Below are 26,591 nucleotides of genomic sequence, written 5' to 3' on the forward strand. Positions count from 1 at the left end.
AGCTCAATTCATTAGTTTTTTCTCCTGGTCCAGCAAAATGCATTATGGCTATGGGCTTGTCTGTTAGTGAGGGATGGAGAAATTTTCAACCAATTCCAGCCCTCTAGTGAAGGGCTTTATGGGTCTTCTGGATTATTCAGTTGTCTTCAAGCTACGGTTGGCTTTTGGGTGCATTTTTAACAGATTGGCCAATGTTTAAGTCCACAGACAAACCGGAGCCCAGGTCAATCAAAACTTCAACCATAAATTTTGTTTTTATGTCGAATTTCAACCAGAACTTTAAATGGTCAATATGCTAAAACTTCTTTTAACCCATAAAATATTACATCAAACAATTTAATCACAAAGAGAGTTTCTTTTTACACACTGGATTGGCTTACTGGTTGGTTATACAAACTATAAGTTTGGAAGGATACCAATGCGAGCAAGATAAAAGACTTAATACCCGGAAGTAAGTCAAATAGCTAGAAATTGGATTTTGAAAATAGAATCCTGATCTTCATTCAGGAAATAATAAAAAAACATAAACGGTTCTTTTGAAGGGGAAAGAGAGAACATTTATCAAACTCAACATATGCCAATCGTCCTCAAGCTTCTTATTCTACCAACATCCTAAAAACCGAGAGCAAGAACAGAAATTTGAAAAATCCCTAACACTATACGCCCGAGAATGACAGAGTCATACACATACCGCAAAATAGTTTTCCAAAAACAAAACAAGAGAAGCAAGAACTGTAAATTTCTTCAGTACTTGTAATCCTTAACATGAAGACTCTCGGCAGCACCTTCACCAAGCTTTGCATCACCCTTGTATGTTCCGAGGGTAGCCTCTGAGTTGGCCTTGGCCCTTGTGAGGAGAGCAGCCTGTGCCTTTCCAATGTTTTCCTCCTTTCCTGCCCAGGCTTTAAGTGTGCTCTGCTGAAGAGCCCTTCCGAATGAGAAGGAAAGAGACCATGGCTTCTTCCCCTTGAGCTTGTTCATGGCATTAAGGTTGAGGGTAGCCTCCTCTTCACTCTGGCCACCAGACAAGAATACCACAGCAGGGACAGCTGCAGGGGTAGTGCGCAACAAGGCACGGACTGTGTACTCAGCAATCACTTCGGGTGAAGCCTTCTTGGCATCAGATCCTGGAGTAACCATGTTGGGCTTCAAGAGAGTTCCTTCAAGGAGGACGTGGTGGTCATTAAGCGCCTTGTAGCATGCAGCAAGAACACGCTCAGTCACATCAGCACACTTCTCGATGTCATGGGGTCCATCAACCAGGATCTCTGGCTCAACGATGGGGACTAGGCCATTCTCCTGGCAAATGATAGCATACCGAGCCAAGCCATTAGCGTTTTCGTTAATGGACAGCTGAGATGGCTCATTGGGACCAATCTTGAGGACAGCACGCCATTTTGCGAACCTGGCACCAGCTTCATAGTACTTTTGGCAACGCTGGGCGAGCCCATCTAGACCCTGGGTTGTGGTCTCACCATTGGTTCCGGCAAGCTCAACGGTGCCCTTGTCAACCTTGATTCCAGGTAGAACACCTCCTTCCTTCAAGACATCAACGAATGGCTTGCCTGCACAACATGATAAACTGAATATTATTCCTTGGGAAATTTAAAGAACTATTAGGATAAGACCAATTCAAAACAAACACGAATTGGAAAAGGCCAACAATCCATGTAACCAGAGGATTGGTGAAATAGGACTACAAACAAAAAAACAGTATTCTGTTAAAAAGCTACCCAAACATTGTATGAACTCAAAGCATTTGTTAATGACGAATTACTGACAATAATGCCAATACATAAATAATATCTTATTGATTTCAAATAAAAACGACTGTTGATTCTGCAATCTAAATGTATTTTAAGCCACTTCCAAAGTATGAAAGCCAGAAATTTTGGTCAAAGTACCCGAGGCTGTCTTCTGGTAGAGAGTTTCTTCAAAGAGAATCACTCCACTGAGGTATTGGAGCACATCAGGGGCGGTGAAGAGGAGCTCACGAAGAGCACGCCTGTTTGATTCAACATTCTCAACATTGATGCTGGCAAAACGTTTGCCGATTGTTCCTGTTGACTCATCAGCAGCAAGAATACCCTTTCCAGGGGTGCCAATGTAGGCAGCATTGGCAATGAGCTCATCTGCAAGGAATACAAAATTCAGGAAACATCGACCAAAAATCACAACCTACATCTACCTAAAGTCCATAAATTACCGGAGAAAAAAAATGACAGAACGATAACAAACACTAAGACAAGTCCAAATCGCACATATAGTCTTGTAGGTAAAACCAGCAAAGACCACCACATATGCGGATGAGAACGCGCCAAATACAATGAAAAAGACAACCATTATATGCTACATGCTTTCAAAAACTATTACAACTTTAGATCTCAACATAAAGAACTAAAAACAAACAGGAACTCAAAAGGGTAAAGTCCTCTGGATAAGTGGATCATCACAAACATAGAAACAAAAGGTTGATCCACTAAAAACAGACCGCATAACAATCTTACAATGCAAAGTATCTAGATTTATACCAAACAATTGAAATACCCAGTAACTTGAGTTATTTGTAACTAAACTGTCTATGAATGAACCATGAGTTTATTCTAAATTCGCAAAGGAAACCCAAAAGCAATATGAAGTATGCCTGAGAGATTAGATCGAAACTTTAGTCACTAAAAACACTTCAGGAAGAACAAACGATTGCTTTCCTGAGAACCCAATCTAGAAAAACTGCAAGAGATCACTAGAGTGAAGAAAATAAATCTGGGCGTTCAGATCTCGAAGTCAGAAGTTAAAAACCACTCAAAAACTACAATATACTGAATAAAGATGATTTCAAGCATCAAATCTTCAAAACGGAACAAGAACTACACAGAACAATCAGATCTAAGCAATAAAAATAAAAACAGAGACACAAACAGAGTGATACGAACGTTAACAAAGCAAACAGAAGAAGTAAATTACCAGCGTATTTGCCCCTGAAAGCAGACATGGTTGATGCTAAGGCTTAAGAGGAAGAAGACTGGTTTTTCTTAGAGAGAGATAGAGAGAGAGAGTGAGATGGGAGAAAGTGAAGGGTGGGTGGGGCTTTTTATGTTAGTGCGGCTTGGATGTTGTACTGCGCGCTTGGCTTCCTCCCCACGTAAATAAACAATTGTTTATTTCTCTGATTTTTTTACGCTTTTACCCCCAACTCCTTAATTGGCCCTAGATTAATTTCCTATTGTATATCACAACGAATCAAATATTGTGGATTGCAAATTAAGTTTAACAAATATGTTTTAATTAAACAAGAAAGAAAAAATTTACCAAAAAGTTGAAAAGAAAAAGACATAATTTCTCAATTATACTATAGAAACATTGGGGTGACATTAACCCATATACATGGATGAGTACATTGTATTAGACTCTAATAATAATAAAGTAAAATTATTATACAAATAATAGTTCAAATTAATTTAATTTAATTTACAAAAAGGAAGAATCGAATTAAGATGGTAGAGGGCGGCTTACTGCCATGAATAATTGGCCTAACTCTTAGAATTTAATTTTTTGCATTAACCTAAATCAGAAGAAAAATTGATGTGTGAGTTGAAAAGGGGTATAATGGTAATTAGGCATGGTGGATTTTTTTTCCTCAAAAGTTTCTCAAAACCAGCTGCCGTCCCGTGATTAGGTAGGTAGGTGGGATGGGAAGGGTCAAAATTAAACTTAAATGAAAGAGAAAGGTGAAAACCAGACAACGAAAATCCTGTGGGATTTGAAGGTGACTGTGGGTTTGGTTTGCAGACCAAAGTTGTGAAACTTTTGAGCCAAAAACCAACACCGGCAATCTAGGTTCTGGTATTTAAGGCATTTGCTTTTTAAGCTTTTGCCATTACTTTGTCAAGAAATTATTGAATACTACGATAAGATGATCACGTAGTATTTGTATTTCATATCTTCAGCCTATAAATCAGATTCGTGTCTTCTGTTTTTTTCCTTATTGCCACATTAATCTTCAATGTTTTAGCATAAATTGGTTGTTGGAGTTTACAAAGAAAAAAAAAAATATATATATATATATAAAGAGCTTCTCTTTTGTTGGTAGTTTTGACTTCTAGGAAACGTAGGCGTATAACATGAATGACATTTCCAATGGGTTTGTTTGTTTTGTAATTATAAACAGCTAACAAAAACGCTTTGGAATTCCCTAACCTTTACATTTATTTTTTTTTTTCAACAAGGATCTTAGTTGTAATTCTATTTTGTCTTCAAGAAAGAAAAGAAAATAAAAAAACTGATTTGGAATATCACCTTAATGTCTCCTATAAATGACTACTTGTACCTAATTCAACTATACAATTATAATATTTAGGGGCACGTAACTTAAATAGCCTCAGATCGACTTCATTTGAATTTTTTTTATTTAAAAAAAAGCATATATACCAATTAGATGCATAATTCAATGATGAAATTGCCATCTTGATTTTTTTTTTTTTTTTTGGGTATAAAATTATTGTGTAATAATGCAATATCTGGATTATGTATATGCTTTGTGGAGTGAAAGCTACATGCTTCAAGTTGGTTCTTTGTCACGCACCAAATTTCTAAGTACTTATAAGTCAACACAATATTAGTCTTATAGTTATATACTTCATCGAACAAACTTTCAACATTTTATATAATAATCAAACCCAACTTGCCACTAGCATCATTTAGATCACGCTCAACAATTTTTCTTCTTTTCACGCCCATCTCAAATTAAAAATCATGGAAAACATGGCATGACGGTTTTTTTTTAATTAGGTTGCACTTGCACATGCCACCCTTTGAGACATAAGAAAGCTATAAACAAAATAAGGTTTGACCTTCTTTCATAAATTTATACAAAACTTTTTTCCATTCATTTCTAGAAATTACATTATTGACTTATTATTTATTGTTATATGATTGAAATTCCTAAGCCTTCTCGTTCTCGTCTACTTATTTCTTAATTTACATGTAACGATTACATGATTACCCGTGGAGGAGGGTGCTAATTTGGAGGCTTTCATGTGTGATCGAGGCAATGCTTAATAGTTATACATCTCTTCTAAAATGTGCGTTTTAACATTAAATCTATATGTTTGAAACTCAAGATGGAAAAGAAAAAAATGTTGGTTGGTTGGTTTGGTTGTCTAATTCTGATAAGTTGAGGATTCTTCTTCACCTACCTCTCTCTTCAACTGTTGAACCAAGTGGCCAGGGGTTTCCTACCAAATATCAATGCTTGAAATGGACACGAATTCATACTGCGTGCATCCAACGCATATATTTGAGGAACATTGAAGTCCTGAGCATACAGTCCTTGGAATATTCTTTCACTTTGATCCTCATATTTATTATTTATAATTTTTTTCTATATTTTATCAGCTCAATTCCATGTTTTGTGCTCCCATGTGTGCATACATCATAGGCACGCTAAGATGTAGACATGATTCGTTTACATCTTAAATTTTTTTCTGTTCTGCCTGCCACATTATTATATTTGAGGGAAAGAAAAAGCAAGAAATAGGCTGCATTTTATTTTATTTTATTTGTTTTGATAGGAAAGAAACTGCTTTCTCGTTTCTGAAAGTTGCTTGTGAATTTTTTTTTTTTTTTTGAAAAATTCTATGATTGCATTCATAATTCAGCCAAAAAAGCCACTAGCCACAAAAGGGCCATTACAATAACGGAGCGGTCTAATATCAAAATTAAGAAAATTAGGTATGTCTCCACTAACGATCAGGCAAGATAGAAAAAACTCTGGCATAAGCATCCCAACTAAGATTGCAAACTTAGAATAATAAAAAAGAGATAAAACTTGAAAAAATCAAGTCATAACAATACAAATAAAACTCTTACCAAGGAGAGATGAAAAGCTCTCACAAAGGAGAGATGAAAAACTCTCACAAAATGAGAGGTGAAAACTACACAGAGAACCCAAAGAGTCTCTGCGACTTATTCCAAACATAAAGAAATTACAAAAAAGATGGTGGTGGAGATCCGACGCCGAAATGCAGGTGAAGATCCGACGTTGCTTGTGATTAAAAGAAAATGAAAAGCATAGCTAATGTGATCTAACCTAATGAAAAAAAGAGTCTCAAGTTTGAACCACTGACTCACCATTGACTCACTTACAGTCAGATTCGAACCACCATAACACCAACTATAACCTTATGATTAGCCTAAAAGAATAACCTTCGATCATCTAAGAAGAATTGGATCAGAACAATAAAAATAAGTACAAAATAGATAAGAAAAACTTGGGTTCAATGACACATTCACTATCAACCGGAATATAAACCACTCAAGGTTAAATCATAAAAGCAGATTACCCAAATACATGAGCATGAGCACTTCACCAACCAAAACGAGCGACATAAACAACAAAAAACTCTTCATGCTTGCAAAACGTTCCTCAAGCTTTTATCATATTCTACTAGTAACTGGCAATAATCTCGTCAAGGCATAGATTAGAAAGAAAATTTGAAAAAGAACCTACACTACGACACCAAAACACCGTTTTTGTAAGGGCAAAATCATTGGCTTTTACACAGCTCTGCATCAATACTTATAGTCCTTGACATGAAGGCTCTCTGCAGCACCCTCACCAAGCTTGGCATCACCCTTGTAGGTTCCCAATGTGGCTTCCGAGTTGGCCTTTGCCCTGGTGAGGAAAGCCTCCTGTGCCGCCTTAATATTTTCCTCCTTTCCTGCCCAAGCCTTGAGGGTGCTTTGCTGAAGAGCCCGTCCGAAAGAGAAGGATAGAGTCCATGGTTTCTTCCCCTTCAATTTGTTCATGGCATTGAGGTTGAGGGTAGCCTCCTCCTCACTCTGCCCACCGGACAAGAAAACCACGGCAGGAACAGCCACAGGCATGGTGCGCTGCAAGGAACGGACTGTGTGCTCAGCAATCACCTCTGGTGCAACCTTTGGTGAATCAGATCCCGGAGTCACCATGTTAGGCTTCAAGAGAGTTCCTTCAAGCAGAACATGGTGGTCGTTAAGAGCTTTGTAGCATGCAGCAAGAACACGTTCGGTCACCTCAGCACACTTGTGAATGTCATGGGATCCATCAACCAGGATCTCTGGCTCAACAATGGGGACCAGGCCATTCTCCTGGCAGATGATAGCATATCGGGCCAACCCATTGGCATTCTCATTGATTGAGAGCTGAGATGGCTCATTGGGGCCAATATTGAGCACAGCGCGCCATTTTGCAAACCGAGCACCAGCTTCATAGTACTTTTTGCAACGCTCTCCAAGGCCATCCAGACCCTGGGTTGTGGTCTCACCATTGGTACCAGCAAGCTCAACAGTGCCCTTGTCAACCTTGATGCCAGGGAGAACACCGCCTTCCCTCAAAACGTCAACAAATGGCTTACCTGCATAGCATAATTCAAGATGTGGATATCATGGCATGGAATAATCATCCAAATACAACGTGGAAACAGGATGGCAAGCTCAAGAAACATGTTCAAACTAACACATGAATATTAAAAATCATTCATAAATTTCAGATGAAATCCAATTTTAAACATGATTTTCACAATGCAAACGGAAAATTACCAGCGGCTGTCTTTTGGTAGAGGGTTTCCTCAAAGAGAATCACACCACTGAGGTATTGGAGGGCACCGGGGGTGGTGAAGAGCAACTCACGGAGAGCGCGTCTGTTCGTCTCACTATTCTCAACATTAATGCTTGAAAGACGCTTGCCAATTGTGCCAGTTGACTCATCAGCAGCAAGGATACCCTTTCCAGGGGTGCCAATGTAGGTAGCATTAGCAATGAGCTCATCTGCAAGCCACACAAAATGCCGTACAATGCATTAGCTTCAAAGTAAAATCCCAAACTTTAATATCCATAATAGAAAACAAAACCATAATGTGGAGAGGAAATAAAATAAAAGCACGAAACCAATTTTCACACCTCAAACTCTGAAATCAATAACCCCTTCAATTAAAAACTCAAAATGGTTTGAACTACGAATGCAAAATATGCCATGCTAAATACCCCGGGCAAAATCAGAGCTTTTTGGTATATTTTCAATCAGCTTGAGATTTCCACATTATTTAAACAAACACGGCCACCAATTCAGAAAAAGATGGATGGTAAATCACTACTTAAACGTGACAATAAAAAAATTGTTTAATAAAAAACTATTATTTTACAGCAACAGAGAGCATCCGTACAGAATTGTTTATATGCCACAGTCCAAAAATTCAAGATTTTCTCTACCCTACACGAGCAGGACCACTCGCGCATCAAACCAAGGCTCATCCAACAACGTATTATGCATAACGTTCAACTAATCCTGAACTAAATTGCAAGATTAAGCACAAATTCAATCAATACATAATTGTAGGGAATTAGCAAACAGTAATTTTACACAGAAAGTTACTTGATCATACTGATCCATACTTACAATTAATTCATAAAAACACAGATCAGAGCAACACTAACAAAAAGCTCTGATCAATTCAAGCGACATACGCAATAAATGGTAAAACGAGGAACAAAATATATAAAGGTGATTACCATGGTACTTTCCCTTGAAGGCTGACATTTTTGATAGTAAGAAGAGACTGGAATCTGAAAGACTGTTTTGGTTTATCTAGAGATCGAGGTAGGAGGGAGAGAGGCGATGGGAGAGAAAACGGTGGGATTTTAGGGCTTTATATTAGAGACGAAGGCCTTGGAGAACACGTTGCTCACTGTTTCTCGAATGATCCGGGTTTCTCACACATTTACTCTTTTACCCCTGGTTTCATATTGGGCTTATCATATAGCGGTCATGTGGCCTACCCACCGACCCAAAAAAAGCCCAAAAAGTATATATAATAATTTGTGAAAATTGTTCTGTATTATGTGTCGCATTGTCTTATATTAACGTTTGTTTTGTTGTGAAACTATTCATATGAATTAGTATTCTTATTTTAAAAATTTCTCTAAATTATGCTTGAGTTGATTAAGGTAGTGAGTCTGTCTTCTTGCACCCAAATTCGAGTTCCCTCTTCGAAAATTAAATTATTTTAAATTATTTAAACAATCGATTATATTAATAATAAAAAAAGATGTAACTAATGAAGGGTATAAAGGGTAAGCAAACCATGGACGCAAAATTACGGCTCACAAAAAAAGTTCCGGAAAACCACTGCGGTGAATTAATAGGTGGGCAGGAAGGGTCAAAACAAAACTTGATTAGAAATAAATAAATAAAAACAGCCAAAGATAGTAGTGTGGGGTGGGGAGTGAGTGTGGGGGTTTGGTTGGAATTTGCGAGAAAACCGAGAGCAACAACACCAACACCAAAACCAGTGGGTTAGGTTGATAGTTGTTGTTCATACCAGAAACGCAAAAAGAGAGACCTTTTAGGTCTGCCAGTTCTTTTAGCTCTTTTATCGTCTGCTTCATTACCACATGTCTTTCCTTGATCACCAATCAAATGATGCAAAAATGCATATATATATATATATATAGTTTGTGTAAGATCCCACATCAATCAACAGAGAGGAGGCGATGTGCCTTATATGTGCACACCTGCATCCATCTAGCACGAGACCTTTTGGGAGCTCACTGGCTTCGGAGTCGTAGGAACTTCAAAGTTAAGTGAGTTGGGGGCCAGAGCAATCCCAGGATGGGTGACCCACTGGGAAGTTGCTCGTGAACTCCCAGAAACAAAATCGTGCGAGCAGAGAGGGGGGCCCAAAGCGGACAATATCGTGCTACGGCGGAGCCGATCCTGGGATGTGACAATTTGGTATCAAAGTCACTCTGCTGTGTGGTGCGAGTGTGTCAACGGGGACGTCGGACCCTTAAGGGGGGTGGATTGTAAAATCCCACATCAACCAACGGAGAGGGGGCGATGTGCCTTATATGTGCACACCCGCATTCATTAATATTATGGATTTGAGGATGAGTCCAGGGAGGATGTTTCCCAAAACTTCAATGATGCTAAAATCAAAAGGGTAGAAGGAGAATCGCTATTTGTCTACTGTATTCATCGTTCAGTGAATAAATTTGATGATTCGAACATTAATATTCAAATAAATTCGACATTCACCAAAAGAATATTGCGATTACAACATTTTAAAATGATTTTTGCTTAATGCAGGTGGCCTTGACAAATTTAGAGTCTACTCTTTGAATTTTGATCACGGCCAACATTATTGTTATTGTTATTATTTCCTCCAACTTCATATGTCACGTATATATCTTTAAATGTGTATAAATATACGATAAACAAAAAGGAATGTATGAGCATGACGATCTACCATTTTCTTCTGAATTATTTAGTTATAAGTTTAGAGGTTCAAGGTTGTCAAGGTTCATACTTCAAGCATTTTGTGTTAAGGGTCAAGCAAAATCTATGGCTATTATAATCATTTCTAATAGCATATAACAAGTGGAGTTGGTTCTTATCCATTTACATGGCAAAATAAGGTGGAATAACAATCACCACATTTTAAAAATGGTTTGTACAAATACACAAGTCCTTATCATAAGGTCAAATGAAAATCTACGATCCAATTTGATTAATTTATTATTGAGAATGTGATACATCTCACATGAAATCTCATGCACATCAAGGCCATCAAATGGAGAAAATGGTAGTCACTGCATATACATTCATTCTCTCTCATATTCCTAATACTTATTCAATTCATAACTTCATTCATTTCAAGTAATTAAACATATTTCATATTCCGTTCTCGTGTTGCTTAACAAAAACCTTGGGCCATGCTTAGCCCAGTCCAATTACATCTCATCATAGTGGTGAAGGGGCTTTGAGAAACCACCCAACCAAAGCAGTGAAAATATCATTTTTCGGGCTCTTGACAAATACCATAAAAATGGGATGTGATATAATTGATGAAACAAAATCTTTTTGCTATTCCCGACTAATAACGTAGTGATACATAGAATAATTTTTTCATGTGTCATTGTGTTATTAGCCGGGAATAGCAAAACAATGTTATCCCCGTTATAAGTAAGTGTTTTGCCTTGGGTAGGGGTGGATAGATGATGAATCCAAATAGCACTTATTTCAAATGAGATGGTGACTTAAATTTAATGTCACATGTGAGGCTGGACCTAACCCACTTGGCACTTGCAATGAAATTAAATCCGTGAAAATAGTAGCTAGTCCTAGTCGTGGACGTTGTTTTTTCTATGGTATTCAAGTCATAATATGCCCATGTGGATTAAGATGGCAGTCTCTGATCAACACATTTCACGTTACAAGGAGAAAAACTTGCTTAAAAAGGGTGTCTTGCGTATGGCCCGTGTGTCACTTGCACGCATAAACATACAAGTGTGAGATATTTATTTCACGAAACTTATCGGAATAGTGTTAGATATAAATAACCTGATATAGACGTGAAAAGCATGATTAGATTATACAATCCCAAGATTGTTTTTTCCTCCTACTCTTCCTACGACTTGGATGAAGTAAACTTTACTCCGGAGAATATAAACCCAGTGGATTGTGTAAACCCAAGGCCAAGTAACAAACCTCAGCCGGTCCTTTGCCAACTTATGATTTTCAAGCTTGTGACTTGAGCTATGCATAGAAACTTCCCATAAGTTTCCGTGCAATTAACCTCAGCAATGCATAAACAGATGTTCTAATGGCAGACAAATAAAATCTGCACGTTTCAATGGCAAGTTTAGTTGCTATAAAGGGCAACAGTTGCCCCCTTGGGTTTCCAAAACAAGACCAAGAATCACTTTAGGAAAAAGCAAAAAAAAGAGAGGAAAGCAAACTTATTCTCCTATCCATCCCAACAGATAATAAAAATGGAATCTTTGCCTTGGAAGGGTAAAGAGAGAGGAAGAAGAGCAGACAGAGACACAGGATTTTAATGCAAATGCTTCCAGTAAAATTTGAACCTGTACAGTTTTCCTTCTCCAAGTAGAGCATATAATTTTCTATAGCTTGAAGAAGATTAAACATGAAAACAAACAAAGAACTTATAAAGTCAATGTTAATATAATATTTTTTCTGTTCACTAAATAAATAAAAAAAGAGGGGGAAACAAAGAATCAGTCAGGGCTCTTACAGGCACAGATCAACAAAGAAAACTCAGCTCTTTCTTGTCCCTTCTGTTCCAAAATCTTCTCTTCCAGCCACAGCCTGCTATCCAATCCACTCCTTGTCCTGAACATGAAAACTGCAGAACCAGATTTTGGATTGAACAACCAGTCATGAATATCCCACATCATATCCACCAGCAAACCATCCAAAAAAATTGCTTGGTTCCCTCTGAAATTCCATTTCAATCTCTTCACTTGAAATATTTTCTTCTTGTCAATGCAGACCGATAACACCGGGCCTTTCGAGCCGCCTTCGTCGTCTCTGTCACACTTGATCAAGATGTCATGTGCAGCTCCTCTGTCACAGAATTGAGCCTTGGTTGAATACACAGCATTGCCAGAAAAATGCTCACTCCTAGAAACCAATGAGAATTTTGGCTGAGAAATGATGGTTTTGTATTTCTCCAAATCAAGCACTTCTTCAACCTTGTCCCCAAGAAGCAGGCTAAGTTCTGAGTCTGCTAAAACCATCACATAAAACCCATTGCTTGGTTCTGGTCCTCCATCATAATTAGCAGTGGACAAATCCCAGAAAACTTCCATCTTTGAATTGCAGGATTGGAATGTCCTGGTACCCTTTTGACCTTGCAGTTGATATGAACTGGAATTGAATTTGGATATTGGTGAAGAGGTATTTTCTTTGTCCCCAATGCTGATTTTGAGGCCTTGGCCTGAAAATTCGTTGTACCAGGTGAGTGTGATGAGGAGATGCTTCTGGGTTGAGAGCTTGGCTCTGTATATACATGTAACCTCATTTGGGATTGAAGGGGCCAATCTTGGGGTCACATAAGCCCGGTTTGAAGGCCCTGAACAATATGAATCTGATACTTTTATGGCATGTTCACTGTAACAAGTTGCTATGCTCCTCATTGCTGCATAAAACTTGATCGAAAACGAAGAAATCGAAAAGGAAATTAAAGATGAAAAGTTTGAAGATGGAGGGATCTGTGTTATAAGAAGAGAAGGGTTAGGGCTAACAGTTGGAAGAGGTAGGCAGAGTGTTTGTTTGGTCTTCCCTTTGGCAATGGAAGAAGGAAAATGGAGGGATTGAAGGTGACAAAAAGAAAAGGCTACTTTCTCTTCTCTGTGGTTTTACTTCCATGTGAAGGTGTCCTTTCTTATTCACAACATTTAAGTGTTAAAATGTAAATGGAAAAAAATAAAAAAAATAAAAAAAATCAGTTCAGACAAATAAAGGAAGAGACAGTGAAATCCATGTTCTTGGCCAGCCCATCCCACATTAATTATCGATTCCCTTAACCTTAACAATTCTTTAAAGAAAAATGAAAGCGATGACCAAAACTCCTTGCTTTGATTTGAGTAACCTGATCTGTTATGCCTTGCCTGCAGTATAAAATTTAATCTGGGTTAGTTAATTGCTAACCTAACCTTAGACTATATTTTGAGTCAACCAAAAGATTAACAACCGAATATGAGGGAAATTTGTTAAATGATTTTCCTAAAGAATAGGTCTATGAATCTATCATATATATGATATATGCTATTTTTTATTTTTTATTATTTAGGTTTGGGGTTGGAGCGGCAATTTTGATGTATGTTACGTACGTGTATATGACAACTGGGGTAATGTTTATTGTCGTATATTTGGTGTGTTATATTCTCAAATTGTCAGTTTAAAATGAGAAAAATTCTAATAGAGTTGCTTATATCACGTGATAATGATGAGTGACGTGATGATACAATCCAACTAAGGATTCAGATTTACAGTGTAAATGAATATTAATGATAATAATTAAGCTTAAGATATATATATCTGCTAATAGGCAAAAGATGGGTAGTGACCGACTTCAGGATTAGGATGATATTGGACAACGTGGAGTTGCGACTATGAACATGATAGTGATGAATGGTATGGATGATGGTGATCATTGGGCCCACCAAATAAAAGCTGCCGTCGGATTCACCTACTACGACTCAAGACGACTTTCTTTTTCTTTTTTTTTTTGGAAAGAAAACGAAATTTGATTAAAAACTTTATAAAAGTAGGCGGTTCTAAGGTTTTTCTCCTGAAAATTAAAACAAAAAGACCCCTTTGATTATTGTTAATGCAATTCAGTTATTGCTAATTGGAGTTACAAAATCTTAACCTTTACGTTTTAAAAAGGGGAAACCCAAAAAAGGGAGAAAACAAAAGCTTGAATTTAATTACACCATAGTCCTTAATAAATTCAGAAAACAGTTACAATTGGGAGAATATGGAATTTACTTTCTTGGGAAAGTTTATAGTCCCTTCCTTCTACTCACTACCCTGTAGTTTAGAGACTATCGCTTGTTTCAAAAAAGAGTCCCTTCTTTTTTTTTTTATAAGATTATTGTCTATTTCTTGTTACGTGTAGAAGTAGAAATTTCATACAAAATATGTGAGATTTACTACTAAAACAAAGAATCTTGCAATGGTTGATGAAAATTATGAAACATTATCCTTAAAGTTAGTTCAAGTAATGAGGGTGGTTGAAGTAATGAGTTGATATTAGGAGAGATTAATCTTTCAATTTCCTCCAATTTACTCAAAAACTCGAAACACTATGGACAAAAAAAATTTCCTTCCCTTTTCCAGAAAACAGTGAGAGTGAGATGCCACGCGGATAAATCATCAGCAATAATTTTTTGTATTAGGTGAGTTCCTAATTTGAAGGCTTGAGGTAGGAGTGGGGTTGTTGAGTTAGTTGGTCACTGACTTATCGGTTTCAAATTTCAAGTCCGTCTTAGCTGAGCACAACTGCAATTTGAGTGGGAGGGAAGGCGGGCTTAGGTACTCCATTGGCAACCCTAAACAAGGGAAAACTACCAATACTTTAACGTCAAGGAGAAGAAGAAGGGGCATGATTAGACGTCCTAGCCAATTATTTGAAACACGTGGAGGATTTTAAATTTATCACCTTAGGCTCGTTTGAGACTGTTTCTCTAGGAACTACTTCGGCTCATAAGCGCTTCTAAAAAAAAGGGCTTTTATATTAAAAATCTTGAATTTTCATAAAAAAATCCAAGTACTTCATGGAAAAGCACTTGAGAGTGCTTCTCCAAAAAGCGCTTCTATGACCTAGAAACACTTCTAAACTTTTATGCCAAACGTTGTTAAAAGCGCTTTTAGTTGTCAGAAAGTGCATTTAGCCTTCCAGAAGCACTTCCAAACAGGTTACTCTTCTTAGCAATAAAAGTAATTTTATATACTCGTTGGGGCTTGTATAGCTTAAGCAATTATCTTTGCATTCAAGATCCTGTGTTCGAGTCTCCCTCTCTTGTACTACAGAGAAGATAAGAGGGAAACCAATGTATTACTCTTTATATATAAATGGGTTATCATTTCTATTAGAAATATGATTAGTTTAAGGTATTTTATATGCAACACTATTATTGTATTGAACTATTTACATTAACACCCCTTGAGATTTTCGGTGTTTTAACAAAACTCCCCAGAGGTTTCAAAAATTACACGAACACCCTCTGAGGTTTCAATTTGTTTTCACAAAACCCCTTTTCATTGATTCTACACCCAAAAATTTGATGATTTCATACACAAACTTTTACAAAACAAAATTAACCTCAACGAATGTATGTGCAATCTAATCGTAAAGGCTAACTTTGTCATATAAAATTTTTTTGTACATAAAATCATTAATTTTTGGACGAAAAATCAATGGAAAGGGGTTTTGTGTAAACAATTTAAGACCTAAAGGGTGTTCGTATAATGTTTAAAATCTCAAGAAATTTTGTGAAAACAAGGAAAATCTCAAGAGGTGTTGATGTAAATAACTCTATTGTATTTCAAGAAATTTTTTCAGCTAGCATCCCCGGGCCGTGCTAAGTACAGTCGCACCCAACAACAAAAAAAAAAAATAAAAAAATCTTGTGCTTGGGTGGACTATCATGTATAAACACCTTTAGCTTTGGGACTTATATATGATGACAAGAGAGAGTCCATATATTGAATCTTGCCTGCAAAGAAACCAGAAGACATGCATGTCCTCATAATACCACAAGAATGAAAAGCAACTAAATTATAGAGCTCACGCTTGCAGCAGTTTGATGATTTACACCATGTGGTGCTCTATAATTCTCTCGAGGATGTATAGAAGGCCAGATCTAATGAAAAAGCTGAACCAAAACAGTGATGTCGGTGGTGAAAGTGACTGTATCTACTGATGTGTATTGAGTGATGCTGTGCGTGCACAGAAGAAGGTAGAGGAGGAAAGTAAAGGGTAACTTCTTTCATGTGTAAACCCCCTCCTCCCAGAAACATGGGGTGGGGGATAAATAATCACTTATTTGTACCACTAGTTATTATTCAAATTAACCACTTGATCAAAGCATCCTTCTTTATTTTCGATGCTAATCGAAAGTATAATCCAAGTAAAATTTACTTGGCCATGATTGGATTTTTGAATCCGATATATGTATAGGGTAATGTTCTCTTGCCAGACTATAAATCTTAATTAGTCGGTTATAAATTCACGGTCTAGAAACATACAGAGTATTAGTTTTGAGATTGGAGCAAAAACTCCGTTTCCTTGGTTCATACTGTTTGATTAATTGTTGGTCATATATGCAATCATGTAATTAACATATGAGCTATATGATTATACATGACAAGATAGCTCATGCAAACAAAAGACAAAACGCACACCACATATATACGTTGTGAACAAAATATTTATGGAAGGATGCACAAGCCAAGTAAGAATATCCTTTTCCTATCATAAAAATGCCTGCCTTCCTCCTCACGAGCCATAAAGCAATTATTCCTTACACTCCTGTTGAGATATAGAACAAAAACTCTCTACATATCTAAGAACTAGCTATGATGATTGAAAGTTGAACAGAAGATTATCTGGAGTTGTGGAATTGGAATATATTCCCATACCACGAAACCAACAATTATCATATATACTTGTGCAAGGCACTGCAATGCTGTATGTGCTTGCAAAGTTGCATGTCAATGTCACAATGAAGCATATATACCAAGTACAGCATCATAACGAATAAGATGTAGCTTCTGCAATGAGAAATCCTATTTCCCTTTGGATATGGAGATTACATATATATTTTCACTGTTTTTGTCTTTTTTTTTCTTCAGGTACTTCATAAGATTCGATTGATAATCAATAATATTTTCTAGCTATGAGAAGACTGCCAGCTTTTTGTTTCATAAAATAACTGCTACAATGCACAGTTGCAAAGCTGTCAGTCTGTCTGCAATTCACAGTAGTTTTTTTAGAATCGAGCACACTGGCGTTTGACTTATTTGAAGAACAAAACTAGATGGTATTCATTTGTGGCATCAGTCTTACTTCACTTATTAAAAGCACCACAGCAACATTTTTTTCTTTTAATTTTTTATTATTATAAATTACGTATATTAGCAACACCAACCACTATTTTAACTTTTAGCTATTTCTTTTCTTTTTCATAACGCAAATCATTTCATCATATCCGCCGAGAAATGAGACTCCATCTAAATATATATATATATCAAGTTAGTGAATGAGCTATAACATTGTAGTCGTTGGAAACAAACTGACAAGAGACACTAGCTATATTGAGTTTTTGGGTCTAAATTGTTTGGAACGGTAATGGGTGCCTGTCTCTAGTATTTTTCATGTCAATTAACGATATCCAGAGCCGATTAGGCTAAACTAGGAGCTTATGGATCTTGTTAATTGTTATGTTTCAACTTCAAGACACTCGGCATCACCTTCTCTAATTGGGCTTTGTGTGAAGAACTTGTGTCTGCATGACACTTTGTTGCCTGAGATCAGCCCAAACTTTTTAAAAAGGGCATGAACCTTCTTCGGCTCTCAATGCTGGGCCAGAGACATTTTCCAGCTGAGCATTCTTGGCATGCAATACACAAGTTGGCCCTAAGGCCCCTAACTAGATTAGAGAGTCTATGTTGCTTGGTTTTCAAGTTATGTCATCTATTTCTTTTTCTCTTTTTAATACAAGCAACATAGGACTAGGGGGATTCACACACATGAAAGGCTAACTTAATGTCTACGAGTGTTGGTTGAGTTGATAAGGATCGTTCTCTTCGCTAATTAAAGTAATTAGAAAAGGTTGATAAAAAAAATAATTAGCAACCATTTTGTGCAGTATAGCCGCACGGCTATACTCTTTAAATATTAATATATTTTCATAGTCTAATCTAGCCGCATTGGAATATATTTTGACGCATATAGCCAGTTGGCTACACTCTTTTAGGTATAGCCGCGCAGCTATATGGTTAAAATATTCAAATATATTTAACGTGCATAGCCGCACGGCTATACGTTTAAAATATTCGAATATATTTCATACGTATAGCCGCGCAACTATACGTTTAAAATATTCGAATATATCGAGTATAACTGTTCAGCTATACTTTTAACTTATTCGAAGAGTTATACTTAAATATATACTAGGGAAAAAAAAAAAAAAAAGAAAGAGGAATTGCAACTCCTATAACATCAGGAGAATGGAAGATAACGAAGAAGATGAACCAAATTCATATGTGGATCAATATAGGAAACATCAAGATAAATGATAAAATATATTGAGTAACCTTTAACACACATCAGACAAGCTCAATAATTAGCAAGTACCATATCAATTTATTGTGCTTATCATGAAAAACAAAAGACTTTATTATGACCTTAGAAGTAAAAATCCTCGATCATCAGATTTCTGATGTGAATTTTATGTTTCTTATATACACAACAAGTAGCTCATCAACCAACTAAATAGAGCTCATTTCCTAAGGAGTTCGTGCAATCACATATGTTGCATGAACTTGGGTATGAGCTCATTTCCCAAGTATATCGGTGTTTGTCTTTCTCCGAAAGTCTTCTATGCATCTGCAATTCCTAGTACCCTTTACCACTTACCTGTGTCATATCTTATTTACACAGGTATATGCAACAAGATGAAGTGAAGAGTCCACTTAACCTTGCAACATTCATATCACTCAGATATAATTATTATTAAACCATCAGTTATAGAGAACTGCTTATAAATTTCTATATAAAACCTAATAAAAGTTGTTGAAACCGCACCATGAATCTAATTCAAGAATGCCATATTTTGACGTTATCCATTAGATAAGGCTGACATTCTGGCCGGGATAGATACATAATATTTAAGTGATGCCCGTATGTGGGTGTATAAAGGAAAAGGTACTGCAGGAGCAAAATCTAGCATACCTTGGTTGGGAATAGAAATAGTAGCATTCGTGACGCGACAAGCAAAGGTAAGATCTCATGCACCAATCATCATGCAAAAAGAGATATTCAGATGAGTAAGAAAAGAGAGCTATAATGTCGCCAATGACATATTATGCCTAGAATTATATGAATCTTTGGCATTTATGGTGAGTATAAATTTGAATACGAGTCACAAATGTTGTACTGATGGTGTGAACTGGAAAACCATCAATTCGTTAGTGTAAGATTTCATTAGTAAGTATTTGTAATCCAAAACAAATCATATAATTTTTCTTATGTAGTTCACAAGTAGATTGAATGGTTTTAACTCGGTAATTTTCAGGTTCGCACCAGCAACTCAACTTTGGATATGGATGGAAAAGCATTAGAAAAGGAATGGAGGACAGAAATGCCTATTCCCAGGAGTGGACCTCATAGGTCTGTCCACTGTCTTATTCTTCGTGCGTTTATGTAACTAAGCATTTCATCATGGGAGATCCTGGTGGAATTCACGCATGTGAAATTGAGCGCAATTTTGCATTCATTGGCCTAGAAAGTGTTCACATAAAATTAAATCATAAATTTTCAAGTTTTTACCCATAACCATTCTTGAAAGTTCTAGGCAATCTGTTGGTATGAGTGCTCTCTTCTTGATTATTTTCGCGGTCTATCTTTCCGTTTGTGATCTATCAATTCCAGATTATTTCTTATTTGTAGCAACGAGAATAATCCTCTTCGGTGTCACTGTCTTAGGGCAATAACATGTAGACAATGATATACACTCCCTGCTTGCTTAGAATGTTTATGGAGCTAGCTTCAGAACTTGGGGTTCTTGTGTAAATTTATTGATGTTCAAATTTTTACGATAGAATTACTTTATCTCCACCAGACCTGAAGAGAATAAATGGAGTGACTTCTATAGATTTGTTATCAAAGTCAGGACCAATCTGGTTGTCTGGTCCTCAATCTGGTGGGATAACACCAACTGGCCGCCAAAACTCTGGACCTCTTCCCCCCCTTCTCCCTGCAACAGGTCTCATTACATCCGGAACCATTTCTTCTATTGTAAGGTATTCGGGGCCCCTCGTAATGTATCTGGTTCTTTTGGAGTCAATGGGATCAACGAAAGTACAAGGTTCCTCCATTGTTCACAATCAGGCCATTACTACTCTTAGTCAAGATGACGAGTTTTCGTTTAGGAAGAGCTTCCCAAAGCTAATATTATGGTCTTTGATTCTACTTTTCGTGCAAAGAAGACTTATTTTAGGTATTGCTTTTTCGAGAGTATATTCTTTCTCTATTATTATTATTGATGATGTTAGTGTTGGGGGGGAGTGGGGGTGGTGGTGTTTATTCTTTTTAATATGGTGTAGAATCTCTCATGTGATAGTTGGGAGAATGTCTAGATTAATTTAAACGAAATTCAAAGAAGAAGATGGCTTCTAAAAATTTCAATTTGTGCTACCCAACTATTGGCCTCCCAATCTCTTAGGATATTTAGTGTTGGATCACAATCTAAAACATGTCATCCAATGCGTCAGTCAACTCCATATTTTTTTTTTCTTCCACTAAACTCTACTCCCAATGATAAACGACTTCAACTCCCCCACCTAATTAACAATTGCCTCCTCCACAAGTCACAATATCACTTATAGGATGTATTACACTTAAAATATTGGTTGTATTTTGTCACTTCCAATTTGCATAGCATTGTTTTTTTTTATATTTTAAGAACATAAACATACAAAATTTTCATTGTAATGTTTAAAAACACGAAAAATAAAAATGAAAAACCCATTTTTTGTTCTTTCAAAATCTTGATTTTAGATTTTGGATAATTCTGAAATGTACCCAACTTAACATGAAAAATTATAGTCACGAAACAAAAAAATTTCTAAATGCTCTCTTTCATGACAAATGACATAATAATAAAAACTTATTCTATTTATAGATTACCACTAATGTTAATAGTGGCTATCAAAATTTTAGAATTACCTAATTTCATATTCTACAAGTCATTCTTCTCTTTGTATAAATGTCAATATAATTTTTATAGTGTCGTATTATAGACAGTGAAACATACCGATATATTATTCATATATTATAAAGATTATCAATACATCCATCCAATCATAATTCTGAAATATACCATAATTCAATCTTGATCTATGATCCTCATATCATATTCAAGATTTTGTACAACATTGATCAATATATACAAAGGCATTTCGAAGTGGCATGTGAAGTGAAGGCGCACTAATATCTATAAACTATGCAAAAATTAATACATTATCAAAGAGATTAGGCAAGGGCCCACCCAATAATCTATAATACAGTTAAAAAACAAAAATATTTGGCCCCACCCACCCACCATTACAAAACAAAAAAGAGTTTAGCGATCAACATCATTGTCGGTCAAACTCCAAACCCCTAACCCCCCAAAAAAAATGTCATCATTCCCTACGTCACTAGCTATCTAGTATTATTTCCCATCTCAATGGACCTAAAGCTTGCGGATCCGAGATCCTTATACGGGCCGGGTGAAAGCCCACCATCTTGACCCGTAAACCTCTTCACCCCTCCTCCTGCTCCTTTCCTCCTCCACGCCCTAAAACTCCAAACCCCAGCAACCCCAACAAAAATGACGAGGGCCCCACACACCACCCCAATCCCCACCCCAAAACCCACGTTCATTTTCTTCCTCCCTGCACCCTCCCGCACCTTTAAATAACCCATCTTGCTCTCATCCCCAACGCCCACCAGGGTTTGGATCGGGTAGTCCATGGTGTAACAAAACCCGGATGCGTTATTGTACACAGCGCCCCAGCAACTGCAGTTCCTCTCACAAACTCTCTCGCACTCCCCGTACGACGACGTGGTTTGGTACCCCATTAACTCCTTGTACGGCAGCTCCACGCCGCTCCTCCGTATAACCCAGAAGTTACTAATCTCCCCCAATCCGCTTCTGCAGAAGTCACCGTTCTGAACCGGAAAACACTCACCGGATCGAAACTCCGTCCGGTTATCCAAACAGGAGCACGAGCCATTCCCTGCTCCGCACAAACCGTACGCACCGCAGGGGCTGGGGAGCTCGCAGGGGAGAGAAATCGCCTGGAAATCCGGAACCCATTTGGACCCGTCCCAGTAAAACCCGTTGAAGTTTCCGTCCGGTTCTAACCGGACCTTGCGGAGGCCATTGACGGGTCTGTGGAAGGTGTTGAAGGGTTGAATATCGACCGGCGCTGGGTTCCCAGTTTGGTACATTCCGAGGAACCCGTCCGAGTTGACTTGGGCGTAAATCGGTCCTTTGCCCTCGACTATTTCAGCTTTGACTTCCATGGCTCTGTGTCTCCAGTAAATTTGGTCTGAGTTTGAGCCTGATTTGAACTTTGCGTACAAACCCATGAAATTGTTCCCCAATCGCATTGAGTAGAGCCCATTGGAGGAGACGAGGGACATGGTCGATGTGAAATTCTGATTCTCGACGAGGATATTTGTGGGAAAGTCGAAGCTCTGCCATAGGACTGAGCTCTGGGTTTGTACTTGGACGTTGGAGGTGTTGAGGAGCACAACTCGGTCGCCTTGGGTGTGAGTTGACCAGAACATCCTCCCCTGAGGATCGGAGAGGACGAGGCTGCCATTGAAGACGAGGGTTGTGCGGTCGGACCAGCGAGCTAGCTGGGCCGGGTTGGCGAGCCAGAGCGGGTCTGAGGAGGGCACGTGGAGGAGAGCGAGAGCGAGTTGGGTTTTGTTGACTCGGAGGAAACCCAGTGAGAAATTGCCATTTGGGTCGGCGAGGAGAGATTGGAAGGTTTGGATTGAAGGGTCGGGAGTGGCTTTGAAGTCTCTGAGAAGCTCTGTTTGGGTGGCGGCAGCAGAAGATGGCCATGTGGGTGTGTAGAGTAGTAGAGTGAGTGTGATAAGAAGAAGCTGAGTTGAACTTAAACGAGTCACAAAGTGAGTGAACGTTTCCATGGTGGAAGAGAATGGAAGAGGAGAGAGAGAGTGATGACTAGAGAACAAAAGCAGCCATTGAGACGAAACAAAAGGGCAGCAGCAGCAGCTTCATATATAACAATATTTTGAGTTGCAGCAGGCGAGAAAGAAGCAACTGAATAATGTTTGTTTACGAATTAATTAACATATTTTTTAACACAGTGTTAAGAGAAGTAATTAAAGTAAATTGAAAACACAACATGTGGATCAGTGCTGAAGCCGAAAGTAAATAAATATAGTTTATAAACTAGATCTTCCATATTTGACTGTTGCAACTTGCAATATTGTTTTGCAACTCTGCACATCTTCAACTTGCTTGCACTATTTTGGTGTTGATTAGTTGCCTTCTTTACTATTACTATACAACTGTTTATGACTTAGATGGGTGTTGGCGTTCACCATTTTAAAAAGTAGGGGGAGAGTTGGCATTTATAAATGGTTGAGATTCTAGATATGTTTGTTGAGGTAGGCTACTTGCTACCTCGTGCACCTTGAATATTTAAGAAGGCATACATATGCATATGCATGCAGCCTATGCCATCCTCATCCAACACTTCAGAAAATTGATATCAAACCAATGAACTTGCAATGTAAGTGGTATATAGAATGATAGGTTGTATTCAATTATCTATTAATCAATGATATATTATAATTAGACGATATATGTCACTCATTCTGCCTCATGTACAACGGAATATTTCATCTGCTCAATTTTTTCTCGGAATAGTCATGTGTGCAACTTTATGACTTTGAGTTAAGCCAATTTGATCACCTATATATCTTAAATTAATGGTATTGGAGGTTCTGAATTCGTAAATCGGTTCTTAAGTTCTTGAAGGTTGAAACTTACATAGTCAATGTTTCTTGAAATATATAGCATAGTATGGTGCATCTAGAAAAAGATACATCATCAGGTGGGCGCTGGATTGACATTTACACCATCGCATTGAATCAGGAGTTGACTATATGAAAAGGAAGTGGGAAAAACTCCAATCTCATCTCGATTCAATATTACCATTAATGGACAGATGCATCATCATGCATGTTGTTTGACCTTTAAGAAATTGTTCAACCGAAATATACCATTCTCTCTTTACTCTCTTCTTTAAAGCCTTATGCCCCCATCTCATTTTCTCTCTCTCTCTCTCTCTCTCTCTCTCTCTCTCTCTCAAGATTCAGATCAGTTTTTGACCTTTTGATCTCCCTACATATACTTTAAAGCCATTTTCCTCCTCTGCTTTCTACTTCTCTGATCTGCATTTCTTAAGGCCTTGACCTTTACACATCTCCCAGCAGCCGTTTTTCCCTCCATTCAAAGCCTTGCTTTTCTCTAGAGCAGGGTGTAGCTAGATCTTGACTTTTGCCTGTATGTATATATTTATATCTCTCCCTCTCAGCACACGTGAAGTAATGGCCCTAGAGCAATATAGAAACACACCACATGAATCATATATGTTCAACGCAATCATATGCATATAAATACAAGCACCATTTTTTTGTTGTCGTTCGCAGGAGTAAGGGGAGGAGGGAGAATTATATTAGGTTATCTCATGTGCATGAACCGAACATGGGCGCATTTTGTGGGAAGAGGGGGGAAGGGAGAGAATTTGACCCAGTTTTCCACTGTGATGTCGTCCCATGTGCATATAAACACCATATTAACAGCAACAAAGTACAAGATAAAAGATATGACTGCATTTGTAATTTGACATGAAAAATATTAATTCTGCCTGATTTGTTTTTGTGGGAAGAAGACAAGAATATAGAGGCTTAGAGTTTTTAAACTATATTATGGAATAATAAACATAATTTAGAAGCTTCTGCTGAAGCAGCTGTTGGCCTGTTGTCTAGCAACAAAGCAGAGAGCTGTGCCCTGCCCAGATAGGATTGTCTGAAGTTAATATAGAATTGATGAGGTAGAGGTCAAACAGCCGGCATGTGATAGGAGCAGCTTCAGTTCATCAAGATTCTAGATAAGTTAGATTAGTTAAACTATAATGGGTCGTGACCTGGGACATCAAGAGGAAATTGTACAAATTGGCCAGCTATGCTTAAGGGGTGCTTTATTAGGTAAGAATTGATTTAAGAGAGACCGACTCACTGATATTTGGTCTAACATCGATAATGTCTGTAACTTAACCACCTGGATATATAGTTTAGGAACATAAAGAATATACAATACAATTCTCTTTGCTTTCTCTTTGTTATAGTCTATATTTACTTTTTGTTCATGCACTTGTCAATATCTCCTTTCGTTTTCCTTCTAGATTATGTTATCTTATTATAGTTTATTTGAAGGTGTTTCCTTCTACACGCAACTGTTTCACACAACCCGTGAATGTTTCTTTCTTTATGTTACCTCAACACACACGTGTATATATATAAATCAGGACCCTAATCAAATGATCCAGAAGCAACTTGTCCTGTGGATATACCTTGGGCTGGATATGTATGTGGTCACGTTTTTTTTTTTTTGATAGGTGGTCACGGTTTTTCTGTGTTCCTTCAATGGTGTGTCTCACTCGGACTCGATCATTATTTTATTGTTTCAAAGAAGCTTATGGATTCTTATGCTTATATAAGTTTATTTTAGGGGTGGGTTTAGTTTGGATTGGTTTGGGTTTCACTTAAAATTGCATACCCAACCGTAATCTTTGATGGAGAGATTTCTCACACTGACATCGAACCACCAACTCCGATTGATCGGAATCCTCAATTAACCAGTCGTACGGTTTGAATTGACTCGATTTTGGTGGTTAACCAATGGCTGCGAGAGGAAGATGATGTCAAGTTAAAATTCTTAGTGGTCAATTGGTGTGTGTGAGTTTCTTTTTTGGTTGTGAAGTTAAACCTAATTCATTCAATGATATTTTATAAGAAAGGAAGATGGTGTCACCATTTTGAAGCACCAATTTGATACTCTAGAAAATAATGGAGCATGAAAGCCGATTATATACGATGCTAAAAGCCTCCATTAATATGGTCCATAAACAAAAGCAAATCCTTATCAAACTTACCTGCTCAGTCAAAAGCATGGACGCTTAGCCACCAAATAGATAAGATACCAATTGGGTTTGCAAACAATAATAAATTTCCGATAGATATCAGCTCAATATGAAACCAATTGGCCAAAGACTTTGAGCTCTATCTTTATGAGATATGAAAATATCTTTTTGCTTTATATATTTTTAATGTACTGGGCCGTTACTGGCTGGGCCGTTTCAATTAAATTAAATATCTCAAGTGCATTGGCCCAAAACATTGCTGAATGTAAATGATATAAAATACAACAAGAAA

The 26,591-nt window shown here is 37.5% G+C and overlaps 4 protein-coding genes across 5 annotated transcripts; all 4 read right to left on the reverse strand.

The window, feature by feature from the left end:
- Positions 1–455: 455 nt before the first annotated feature.
- On the reverse strand, positions 456–3,101 carry LOC117633664 (fructose-bisphosphate aldolase 1, cytoplasmic). Of its 2 annotated transcripts, XM_034367336.1 has the most exons (3): positions 2,965–3,101; positions 1,905–2,132; positions 456–1,565 (listed from the first exon to the last, which is right to left on the reverse strand). In XM_034367336.1, exons 1-3 carry the CDS (start codon positions 2,990–2,992, stop codon positions 745–747), a joined length of 1,077 nt encoding a protein of 358 aa, XP_034223227.1. In that variant the 5' UTR covers positions 2,993–3,101; the 3' UTR covers positions 456–744. The 2 variants fall into 2 exon arrangements, with proteins under 2 accessions (XP_034223227.1, XP_034223228.1); XM_034367337.1 differs by lacking the exon at positions 1,905–2,132 and having other exon boundaries at positions 2,965–3,091.
- Positions 3,102–6,238: 3,137 nt separating this feature from the next.
- LOC117633665 (fructose-bisphosphate aldolase, cytoplasmic isozyme) lies at positions 6,239–8,676 on the reverse strand. The gene is made up of 3 exons (XM_034367339.1): positions 8,545–8,676; positions 7,576–7,803; positions 6,239–7,391 (listed from the first exon to the last, which is right to left on the reverse strand). Exons 1-3 carry the CDS (start codon positions 8,570–8,572, stop codon positions 6,571–6,573), a joined length of 1,077 nt encoding a protein of 358 aa, XP_034223230.1. The 5' UTR covers positions 8,573–8,676; the 3' UTR covers positions 6,239–6,570.
- Positions 8,677–11,975: 3,299 nt separating this feature from the next.
- On the reverse strand, positions 11,976–13,258 carry LOC117634923. The gene has a single exon (XM_034369204.1). It carries the CDS (start codon positions 12,970–12,972, stop codon positions 12,052–12,054), a length of 921 nt encoding a protein of 306 aa, XP_034225095.1. The 5' UTR covers positions 12,973–13,258; the 3' UTR covers positions 11,976–12,051.
- Positions 13,259–21,539: 8,281 nt separating this feature from the next.
- Positions 21,540–23,556, reverse strand: LOC117633543 (PAN domain-containing protein At5g03700). Its single transcript, XM_034367184.1, has one exon. The coding sequence runs from the start codon at positions 23,271–23,273 to the stop codon at positions 21,771–21,773; it is 1,503 nt and encodes a 500-aa protein (XP_034223075.1). The 5' UTR covers positions 23,274–23,556; the 3' UTR covers positions 21,540–21,770.
- Positions 23,557–26,591: the final 3,035 nt, after the last annotated feature.

The sequence above is a fragment of the Prunus dulcis genome, chromosome 7 (genome assembly GCF_902201215.1).
Source record: "Prunus dulcis chromosome 7, ALMONDv2, whole genome shotgun sequence".
NCBI classification, from domain to species: Eukaryota; Viridiplantae; Streptophyta; class Magnoliopsida; order Rosales; family Rosaceae; genus Prunus; species Prunus dulcis.

Excerpts from the sequence above, each read along its gene's own strand:
- LOC117633664 (XM_034367336.1), bottom strand. The coding sequence starts at position 2,992 with ATGTCTGCTTTCAGGGGCAAATACGCTG. Across the intron at positions 2,133-2,964 it reads TTTCAGGGGCAAATACGCTG|ATGAGCTCATTGCCAATGCT; the intron begins GTAATTTACTTC and ends TATTCCTTGCAG. Across the intron at positions 1,566-1,904 it reads CTACCAGAAGACAGCCTCGG|GCAAGCCATTCGTTGATGTC; the intron begins GTACTTTGACCA and ends CATGTTGTGCAG.
- LOC117634923 (XM_034369204.1), bottom strand. The coding sequence starts at position 12,972 with ATGAGGAGCATAGCAACTTGTTACAGTGAACATGCCATAAAAGTATCA.
- LOC117633543 (XM_034367184.1), bottom strand. The coding sequence starts at position 23,273 with ATGGAAACGTTCACTCACTTTGTGACTCGTTTAAGTTCAACTCAGCTT.
- LOC117633665 (XM_034367339.1), bottom strand. The coding sequence starts at position 8,572 with ATGTCAGCCTTCAAGGGAAAGTACCATG. Across the intron at positions 7,804-8,544 it reads CTTCAAGGGAAAGTACCATG|ATGAGCTCATTGCTAATGCT; the intron begins GTAATCACCTTT and ends TGTGGCTTGCAG. Across the intron at positions 7,392-7,575 it reads CTACCAAAAGACAGCCGCTG|GTAAGCCATTTGTTGACGTT; the intron begins GTAATTTTCCGT and ends TATGCTATGCAG.